Genomic DNA, 10,698 nt, shown 5'->3' with positions numbered 1-10,698 from the left:
CAAGATAACTAAAATACTGTTTGTGCAACCTCTTTAATTTCTTAATGTTTGGCCCACATGGGTTTTGCTTTTAACCAATATTTTTGGTAGAAAGAAATCTATTCAAAATGAATTTAAGTTTGTCTATATCAGCATCGATTAAAGTTGATGAGCATTTTCATAATAAAAGATTCATAAGCTAGTTGAAATCTAGATTCAAAAATACTTTTCGGCCTTGAGTAATTATTTACCAGGCCACATATATTTTACTAATCTAAGCTCTAATGATTTTTTTTATTCTTTTTTATAATTAAATCGAAAGTCGTGGGTGTTATCAATGGTTATCAGAAAAATATATATGTATAAAATGTACATTTGTGTTTATGTCTGGCTACTTTCCGGTTGTCAACAAGAAATCCTCTGTAATCAGAAGACTTTGTTCTGTTGGCCCTCTTATTAACCTATAAACCCAAACAAAGTAAAAATAGAACAAAATCGTTGAATTAACCCTATTTTCGTAACAATATTGTCATAAGAATAATGATGTTAATGATAAGGCTTAGCTTTTATTTCCCGGAAGAATTTAATGATTTAAACTTTATTAAATACAAAATTCAGAAGGCATGCATAGAATATTCCTGATCAAATGCAAGGCTAAAGTCTAGACGTGTAAGGCCATTTATAATCATTATAAGCGATTTAAATGATTCATAAAATAATGAACTGCATTATGTATACTGAACTTTGGACAATACTTTTTTAAGTAAAAAAAAAGTGCGAACACCTTTTTCAGTGGTTCTAAAAATGAGAAACAAAATAATCGGTTTAGTGTGGAATTAATTATGACATTCAAACACTATTTTATATAAAAACTGAATTTCCAGAGGCCTGGCCACGATAAGCCACACTTTGTGACGTGTTTTTTAGCACGCGCGCCACTGTTAAAAATTAGACGTAGGTTGGGAACAGATCGGTTCTCGGTCCTGAATATTCAAAATATAATAGCTATAATACACAATTCCATCGCATTCTACTTGAGGTGAATGCTTTGTTATGAAGTCTCAAGGTAAACAAAACTCGAGACGGATTTAATCAGTCGATTGGCATGAGGTCTGAAAGTGAAACACGGCGATACGGAATCAAAGTCAAGTTATAATTTATATAAACAATTTACATATTATAATCCTCCATGGTAATCTCAAAAGGCCCATGCTCAGCAGACGTGAAAACTCTAAAATTATGATATCATACATGCTAATCAATTTGAACTCAAGCAAGTTAAAAACAAGAAAATTCAATAACATCGTAAAAGCTCATCATAAATGGCCAAAACGGAAATGATTAGCTTGCCACAGAACTAAACAAATAAAGAAAAAAGCTATGTAGGACTCTTGAATTTGTTATACTTGGTATTTGTTATTTAACAATGCTAGGATTTTTTTTTTTTTTTGGCGGCAGGTAATAAGGTTAAACTTAAGATACAAATAAGTCAACAAGTCAATAAGTTCTTCAGATAGCATTAAACTAAAAATTATGTAATAGCCTGCTTCTTATTATTAAGCTGGCTGTTAAGATCTTTTCCATTAAGATCTTTTCCATTATGTGAACATGGATCAATTCAAAACTTAATATGGTCCAAAAGGATAACCTCCTGCTGTGGAATCTAGCATACTCTTGTCCACAGAGAGTACCGAGTATAAATAGACTTTGGGCTATCAAAAGAAAGCGGTGGTGTGAAAACGAAAAGCCACTAGGCAATGTCGGCTATCAAGCAAGCCGGCTGGACTTTAGACCCGGTCGGAACGAGCGCAAAAACCCCAACGTCGCGACGTCAGCTCACGTTTTGGGTGACGAATGCTGCGCTCGAGCGGCAACATCGAACTTGGGCCATCGAACGTGCTCGACGAGCGGCGTGGGTGTTCGATGCAGGAGCCGATCGGAACCAACCGGATTTGCAGTATCTCTAGAGAGGGAGGGCGCTACAATCAGGGGAAAGTCGCTTCTTATCAGATCTACCTCTCCTCTCTCTGTTTTTCTTTCCAAAAACAAAAATGTAGTAAAATTGCGCATCGTTTTATAACTAGCAGAGGAGTGCGCCAATAATCGGCGGGTCTGTTATCAAACAACTCGCCTGTCTGCCGCCCGAAGACTGGGCCATACCCATACCCATACCGCTCCCCACAGATACCGTTAGTCGTACCGCTCCAGAGCAGCCTTTGCGGTCGCTGCGCCGCCCATCGTCGAATTATTCACACGCAGACGTTCTCAACGATCGGACCAAAATATTAAAATCGGGCATTAACCAACTTGGTGACAAATAACTTTGTGGACTTCTCCGAAAAAATACTTTTTAAAAAAGGAGAATTAAAAAGTCTTTGTGTTTATTCAACAAAATAATAAACGCTTGTCACTCCGAGGCAATCAAGTTCAAGTGGTGAAATACAAACAATGACTAGTCGGCAAAGATGATTTGCGAAAACAATTAAAAAGACTAATCATCTACAAAATCATTCAAGGACATTCGGAAAACATCCTTTTAAAAAGGCTTGCCAACTACGTGTTAAAACGATTTTTTCAAATATTGCATTGGATAATGAATTATTAATTTAGGTAAGTTATATAACACACAATTTGAAGAACTTAAAATTTCTTTAAATAAAATACATCTTTCTGTGTTGATAATTTGACAATTATCTTTTAAATTTGTATATAAAAATTTGTATATTTTCAATATCTTTTAACTAAATTTGACTGTATTTATGAACTGTTAAACAAATAAATGGCGACTTAATAAATTAATTAGATCTATGGGAAATGAGCTACAATGTTTAATACAAAGCAAGATTGTGATGGCTCATTGAAAAGGCAAAATACTTTTTAAGAGGTTTTTTTTTGTATCTAGTGGTAAGCAAACTTAGATAAATTTATTTTTGATAAAAAAACAGATCCTGATATTGAAATAGACCCTTTTCAAGGCGTGGAAGTTTCTAGTTTTTATTTTGGAAACTCATGCAGTGATTACAGAACAATCAGTTATTAAATGGTATATCGATCATAACCCTTTCACTGATTAATTGATAGTTTCCGCGGCTAACCTAGAAAAGCTCTTGGAAAACGTGTGTGGGAATTTCGAGAGCTATTGCCACGTCGAAAGGCATTAACCAAATTTAGTTGTCCCAACTGATCCCAGTTAATCCTGCACCTAATTTATGGTAGCATCGCCGACGAGCGTGTGGGCAAGCCAAAAGTGTTAAGGCAAATTTATTTTGCGCTGCTTCTGGCAATCGGGGCAATCTCCGTGAGTGGTGTCCAAAGTCCAGATCGTGGCATGCTCCCGGTCGCTGATCAGCGTGAACAGCGTGATCGGGAGATTTATTGCCAAAAACCGAAAGACGTAGTGGCATTTTGTAGCAGTGCATTCAACTGCAGGGCGAAAGAAATGCAAGTGATAATGCCCGGCAATTACGATAGCCCCAGCCGCTGCCCCGTAATTAATGCGAAAATGATATGGGAGGAGGAGCCCCATGGAAAACCCCCAAGAAGAGTCGTCAAGTCAGTTGGGCATCAACTGCAGTCTGCAGTCTGCGGCTGTACTTTGCACCGGCCCATCGCGAAAGCCCCCAACTCCGATTTGCATCGACTTGGCAACCGCGGAGTCTTTGGCTTTTGTTTCAGCTCCGAATCACGCGCCACTTGCGTGCTCGATGACGTAGCCCCGATCGCTGGGCGTTAAATGACCTTCTTCAACTTCTGTCCCCCCCTTTTGTGGCCCCTTTTTCGGCCCCCCAAGTCATCGAGTCGCACGCCTCGAATTGATTTGTGCCTTTGATAAGTCGGTCATCAGTTAAGTTGCGTCCAGTGCAGAGCTGAAATTACGTCAAAAAAATTGAATAAGTAAGAACGTGTCACATGTCGCGTGTGAGTGTCAGTCCCTACTTCCTGATCCGTTCTGATCAGATCTGTTATTATAGGCCCCCTGCCGCCATTATCGACGTCAGTTGGCTTGGCGTGGAAAATATTCAGATTTTGGAACGTGGCAATCTACGTAGATTGTGGAAAAATATGCGATGAGATGATAAGTGGCGTGACCTATGCTGAAGGCAAGGACGTAATCGAAAAGTGGGGAAAAAGTTGGTAAGAGGTTTTAAAAAAGAGCCATTACACGTTAAATGACATATTTTTATGAGCTTCGGTATTCGAAAATATACTTTTTTTTAAAAGGAAAGATATATTTGATGGTTAAGCTTTAAATGTCTAGCCTAAAAAAAATGCTTCGTTACATAACCCCCAATTTGGATCAATAAAATATAAGAGATCTGTAGCCCTGTTAAACAGTTTTATATATCTAACTATTCTAAGGAATATTACATACAAATCAAAATATTTAAAATAATCAAAATATTTATAATAACGAGCCATAACAATCTGCCATTAAAACGTGCTACATTGTCGGCAGGAATTTGCTGAGGCCTACACAAATTTCTGCCAATTAACCGGACATCTAAATTGTATTAATCTTTTCATTTCGATGATCTAATAGGCTTCAGAAAATCCCAGATCGTGACAAGCGAATCGGGCACGTGTTCAGCTCTTAATCGAAACAAAATGGGGGGTAATACAACTCGTGATCTACGCGTCGGCCTTCAAATAGTTTTCTTGACCTTACCCGACTGTTCTACATTTAGCCAAGACCAGAATGAATAAAAGAAATTTAGGGTGATGAAATTCCCAAACGAAAATAAACACACAGCCCGTGAATCGCCCACTTAGGGTTCACATAATTTTCCCCGATCGCCATACTTTCCCATTTAAATTGAAAAGTAAATACACTAATTAAGGGGCGCCAATCATTTGAAATGCGAGTGATTTTAAATCGCGCGCATCTATTACCCAAATGCGATTAAAAAGAGCCCTGTGAAAATCATATAATATGCGTTGTCAATTGGTCGGATGGATTCGTGCCATACTCCATATTCCATGCTCTCGTTTTGTGTACTAAGCCCGCAAAGGGGAAAATCACTCTTATCAGCAACGTGTTCACTATTAATTGATTGACACACAATCGAGTCGGATCATCAAAGTCAAGCTTGATAGCGCTGTGGGGTAATTAGCATGAATGGGCCACTCGACTTGAAGCGATCATAAATTCACTTGATATCAAAATCCCCCATTGCGGCCAAACGCCGGCCAAAAACGCCACCAGATAGCACCGACAATGGGGGCGTGGCATCGCCAAAGGTGTCGGCGGAACCAAAAAATAAAAATAAAATTGCAATTAAGAATTTTATGCATTTCGGTGTCTTGGCGTTTCTTGAAGCTGATGCAATGCTGCAGTGCACTTGCATATCCAATTTTCTTTGGGGGAGAGCGCCGCCGTGTAACCATGGTCTACGGTGTGGTCTGGTCGATTGTCTGGGAAACCCCCTCCCCCTCGGAGGGGTAAATCAAATCCGATCCGATTCGATTCGATCCGATCCGACCCGAACCACTCGGATCGGATCGGATCGCACCGTATCGCCTCGGCTGGTGCTCCCGCTCGCGGAACGATCAATCAGCGGCGCTCCGCTCGTCACATAAATTGTTCTACTAATCAGCCAACCGCTTCATTCATTCACAACTCGTTTGCGCTGCCGCATGTCGGAAGAAAAGGAAGCATATATATATACTATATATTATATAGACCCAATAAATCCCGCCGAAGAGCCTCTCGCGTTTCGTGTCCGGGTTCAAAGTGACCACCGCAATACCCCCAAGTCATCAAATTCCAATCAAATAAACCGGAGTGTGCTAACGGTACGTGTGGGGTCCACCTAATTGCCACCTAATTGCACCTGCTTATCAGCCAATCTGCCCACAACTACACAACCAAAATAATGCGAGTCCTAGCCAGATAAGCGATTAGCCTTTAGCCTGTGGGGCAAGTGATAATGTGAATTTAATACTTGAAAAAAAAAACTAAATAATCCCGGAATTGATGTCAAAAAATTTGCACTCTGCCACCTTGCCGTTTCGATTTTAACAAAATCAAATAAATGATGCAATTCGGTGAAAAATTAAGCGAGACTTCTGGCTTAATGAGTGATAAGTGCACCTGTCGTGCTGGCATATTAAATTGCAATTTAATTGGGGCAACACGTTTAAAAAGCTGAATCGTTAAAAAACTGCATTAAAATATTTCTGAAAAAAAAATCTTTTTATTGTTAATGCTACGAGTTTTGCGTTTACATTTATGGGCAATGATTTAGAGTGCATTAGAATATTGAAAAATGTTGTGAATAATTTTTTGATTAATAATTTAAATTAAATTTTTGTTTAAAATTTTTTCTTTAAAGTTACCTCTTTCTTTTATTTGCAGACAAAACTAACCAAAACCTCCAAATAGTTGATCATGCATCATCCAAGCGTATAAGTTGATTGCATTAAATACCAACGTACAACTAAGTTTATAAAAAGCGCTTGAAGAAGGCTTTAAAACGGCAACAATAAGTGAAAACCGCTGCAATTCTATGAGTTTTGTAAACCTGAAAGGCACAATAATTGATGTTTTAATGCTGCCAAATAGATAGCAATCAGCCCCAGCCGATAAAAGTAAAGTGAAACCAAAGGAGCAACCTATTGAATACAATAATATTCAAATTTAAGAGCAAGTCAAGAGTACGTCCCCCAAAAATGGCCAAATACTTTATAACCCTGGTGCTGCTGGTGTGCCTGGCTTTGGAAAACAAGAACGTATACAATCGCCTGCACGCCCGATCGCATCCCAGTTCCCGGGGCGACATCCTGCGTCCGCATCCCAAGCACCAGTCGCATCCTCACGTGCAACACACCTCGCAGCAGCTGCAGCAGCACCACATCGGCCAGCAGCGATCCCGCCAACTGAAGCACCTGGAACCGGATCCGACTGGCTCCAGCGAGGAGGACGATGCGCCGATCTCCAAGCAGGAGTACTATGCCCGTCTCAGGCGCCACGTCATCCAGAAGAGGGAGCACCTCATCCAGCAGGAGCTCAGCTACAACCACCCGGCCGGGGAGCAGTTGAAGGTGCCCCGCCTGTGGCAGCATCTGATGGAGCAGGAGGAGAAGACCCACCGCCATGAGACTCCCACGGAGGAGGAGGTGGAGGAATTCCCGGTAATGTTTGGAGATGCCCCCGAGGAGTCATCATATTCCTCCGAGGAACAGTTCAAGGACCTTTCCCCCCTGGACTTTGTCCGAAATGAACTTATGGCGGAAGAACAGCAGGAGCAGGAGCATGAGCAAGAGCAGGAGCAGGAGCAGGAGAAGGATGCGAATCTGGATGTGGAACCCCAGGTCCCCATTGAGCCCGAGGTTCTCCCGGGCGAGAGGAACATCACCATTTCGGTGAAGTCCAGGGGCGGCGGATGTCCCAAGTGCGAAAGCAATCGCCAAGTGGAGCACATCACCGAGGAGCAGTTGACCCACCTGCGCATCGAGTTCGTCAAGCAACAGATCCTGGAGAAGCTGCGCCTCAAGGAGAGTCCCAAGGTGTCCGCCGTGGAGCTGCCCAAGCCCATTTTCGATGGCATGACTCTCTCCCATCCGGACGATAGCACCAAAAACAAGGACCTGGACGACTACTATGCAAGGACCAGCAAAAAATTCATACTGCTTAACAGAGGTAAGTAATTCTATGAATTAATATAAAATATATTGTTTTTAAAGACTGAATGTAGATAGTCGAACCAAAAAAAAAAATTGCTTATATTAAATAGACCACCTGAAAAAGACTGATTTATATACAGCACATACGAAAAAGTATCCAATCATGACTAAATTAAGCAAAACATAAATATTTACCAAATGGCTAGAAAAAAAGATATCCTATTATATATTTTTTTTGGAAAAAATTGAAAGGAATTTGAATTTTGTAAGCATAATTATAAATTAACTAACAAAACCATATTATTTTTTTTTTACTTTTAACAGAAGAGGTGGAGTGCAATCGCTTGGGAGGTGGAAAGTCCAACCCATCCATGTGCTTCAGCTTCAAGATCGACGATGCCGATGCCGAGGGCTTCGATGTGAGCACCGCCGTCCTGTGGCTTTTCAAGAACAAGCAGAATCGCACCGACCAGGGATCGGATTCGGTGAACAGCACCAGTTCCCAGCAGACGATCGTAGTGTCCGAGGTGGAGGTGGATACGCAGCAGGACTCCAAGTATCTGACGGCCGCCAAGACCATAGCCATCCAGTCGGTGAATGTGCAAGGTTAGTATATAATCATCCTTAGAGCATAATCATCCGCTAAAGAATTAAATCGCACACGTTTGGACCTTTGGTCGGCAGCGAAAACGGAACGGAGCGGCCAAAACTGACCCCCAATACCCTCTGGTAGAGAAATCAAAATCAGTGACAAGTCCTCTATACTAGATGGGTATTATAATAATTATACTGACCGCCGATAAGTGGAAACGTTGACAACCGCGGCCGCTGTTTGTGTTTTCAATTAGACAGATCATTGGGCAGATTCGTGATATGTGACAGCCCGCAGCCCGAATCTTGGATTCATGTGGGTGAATAACTTGGCAAAATATTATTCGTGGGTGCAAAAACTGAACTTTGGCCATTAAGCGAGCGCGTTCGGACAACCCCCCGAAATTTGGGAGTTCCTAAGGGTCAGTTGGCTGATAAGGAAGTGGCTTTGAAAAATATTGTTATGCTAGGAATAAAGAAAACAATGGACTTTTATGTTTTTGTTAATCATTTATTTTATTGGTTCACAAACTAAGGTATTCTTATTTGCTCTATTAACTTTCAGATGAGTGGATGAAGATCGACATTGAGTGGCCCATCAAGCACTGGATCAGCGGTCACGAGCTGAGCCACCTCATCCAGATTTCATGTGGAGGCTGCGACGTCAGCGACATGGAGGAGATCATATCGGTGGACAAGGACTACCGACCGTTCATCGTGATCGACATGCAGAATCGGCGCAGGAAGAGCCGCCAGAAGCGCAGCATCAACTGCTCCAGCGGAATGACGGAGTGCTGTCGGGAGCACCTGTACATCTCCTTCAGGGACATCGGCTGGAGCAACTGGATCATGAAGCCGGAGGGCTATAATGCCTACTTCTGCCGCGGATCCTGCAGCTCGGTGGCGAGTGTTACGCAAGCGGCCTCCCACCACAGCTCCATAATGGTAGGTGTCTAGTTTTAAATATATAAACATTTATTAAGTCATTAATTTAATGGCAATATTTTTAATTTGGAGAAAAGATTTAAAAACAAGATTTGCTAAATGTAATCGATTTTTAAGTTAACTACCACGAACCTAATTTCAAAAGAAAGTAATATTTAAAATGCCATGCATACGCACCTTGTTTGATTAGTCTTGGAATCTTCTTTTCATTATTTTTTTTATTCCAATTCTAATCCTATTTTTGAACAAAGCTCTAATAGATTTCATTCCTTTTTTTACAGAAAATTCTCTCTACAAGCGGTGCCAACAAGTCGCTGGAATTGGTGCCCTGCTGCACCGCCAAACAGTATTCCTCGCTGCAGCTGGTCGTGTTGGACTCGAGTAATATGGCCACGATGAAGACGCTGCCCAACATGGTGGTGGAGTCGTGCGGCTGCAGATAGTCGATGACCCGATGGCCACTGGCCATCCATCAACCAAACTACATTTACATATCGGACAAATTAGACGTAGACTCGCTTCATTTCAGTTAGCATTAAACTACATTTCTCTTCAATTAATTTAAACTCATTTGCAAAGCATTTACATTAGCGTTATTATTTAATAGTAAGTATATGTAGTGTTTGTGCTGCCACTAGTTGTAGTTAAAGCTAAAGTCAATGTACTTAAGCACTCGAAGTATGTAGGTAGTTAGCAAATAGCTCAAATTAATTTAATAGCGTTACTAAGTGCTATCTATAATTATGTTGTGCAATTAGTTTAATTAGTAGTGTGTATTGAGTTATTAGCAGAGAAAAACATAAAGAAAAGTGGAAAATAAAAGATAAAATACGAATTAAATATGGATGAGTTTTATTTTAGGGAATTATGAACTAGTTGTTTCCCCCAAAATACAAACCAAGTTGAGAACACAGTTTTTTAGAGGATTAAACCACAATCATTTTGAGGTATTCCACTTTAAAATCCGATTTCTGTAAGAAAAGTTATGGGCATAGAAGTGCAGTATTTGGACACTTTTCTGCAAGGCCATTTTTCGAAAATTTGGAAAGGGGTTACATCATTAAAAATGACCAAATATCGACCCAAAATTACAAACCAAACTGTAAATGCAGATTTTTACAGAATTAAACCAGAATCATTTAGAGGTATGCCACTTTAAAATCCGATTTCTGTAAGAAAAGTTATGGGCATAGAAGTGCAGTATTTGGACACTTTTCTGCAAAGCCATTTTTCCAAATATCGACCCAAAAAAAAAAAATTAAGTAAGAACACAGTTTTTTAGGGAATCAAACCACAATCATTTTGAGGTATGCCACTTTAAAATCCGATTTCTGTAAGAAAAGTTATGGGCATAGAAGTGCAGTATTTGGACACTTTTCTGCAAAGCCATTTTTCGAAAATTTGGAAAGGGGTTACATCATTAAAAATGACCAAATATCGACCCAAAAAAAAAAAATTAAGTAAGAACACAGTTTTTTAGGGAATCAAACCACAATCATTTTGAGGTATGCCACTTTAAAATCCGATTTCTGTAAGAAAAGTTATGGGCATAGAAGTGCA

At 40.3% G+C, this 10,698-nt stretch overlaps 1 protein-coding gene across 3 annotated transcripts; it reads left to right on the top strand.

Moving 5' to 3' along the window:
• Positions 1-2,209: 2,209 nt before the first annotated feature.
• LOC108053188 (growth/differentiation factor 8) lies at positions 2,210-9,978 on the top strand. Of its 3 annotated transcripts, none has more exons than XM_017135787.2 (5): positions 2,210-2,589; positions 6,335-7,618; positions 7,927-8,208; positions 8,759-9,138; positions 9,420-9,978. In XM_017135787.2, exons 2-5 carry the CDS (start codon positions 6,649-6,651, stop codon positions 9,579-9,581), a joined length of 1,794 nt encoding a protein of 597 aa, XP_016991276.1. In that variant the 5' UTR covers positions 2,210-2,589; positions 6,335-6,648; the 3' UTR covers positions 9,582-9,978. The 3 variants fall into 3 exon arrangements, with proteins under 3 accessions (XP_016991276.1, XP_016991277.1, XP_016991274.1); XM_017135788.2 differs by lacking the exon at positions 2,210-2,589 and adding an exon at positions 5,608-5,772 and having other exon boundaries at positions 7,930-8,208; XM_017135785.2 differs by lacking the exon at positions 2,210-2,589 and adding an exon at positions 5,608-5,772.
• The last annotated feature ends 720 nt before the right edge of the window (positions 9,979-10,698 follow it).

This window comes from Drosophila rhopaloa, unplaced genomic scaffold, assembly GCF_018152115.1.
Source record: "Drosophila rhopaloa isolate 14029-0021.01 unplaced genomic scaffold, ASM1815211v1 contig_2, whole genome shotgun sequence".
In the NCBI taxonomy this organism is placed as follows: domain Eukaryota; kingdom Metazoa; phylum Arthropoda; class Insecta; order Diptera; family Drosophilidae; genus Drosophila; species Drosophila rhopaloa.
This window is presented reverse-complemented; position numbering and strand designations above follow the sequence as displayed.

Excerpts from the sequence above, each read along its gene's own strand:
- LOC108053188 (XM_017135787.2), top strand. The coding sequence starts at position 6,649 with ATGGCCAAATACTTTATAACCCTGGTGCTGCTGGTGTGCCTGGCTTTG. Across the intron at positions 8,209-8,758 it reads CCAGTCGGTGAATGTGCAAG|ATGAGTGGATGAAGATCGAC; the intron begins GTTAGTATATAA and ends ATTAACTTTCAG. Across the intron at positions 9,139-9,419 it reads CCCACCACAGCTCCATAATG|AAAATTCTCTCTACAAGCGG; the intron begins GTAGGTGTCTAG and ends CTTTTTTTACAG.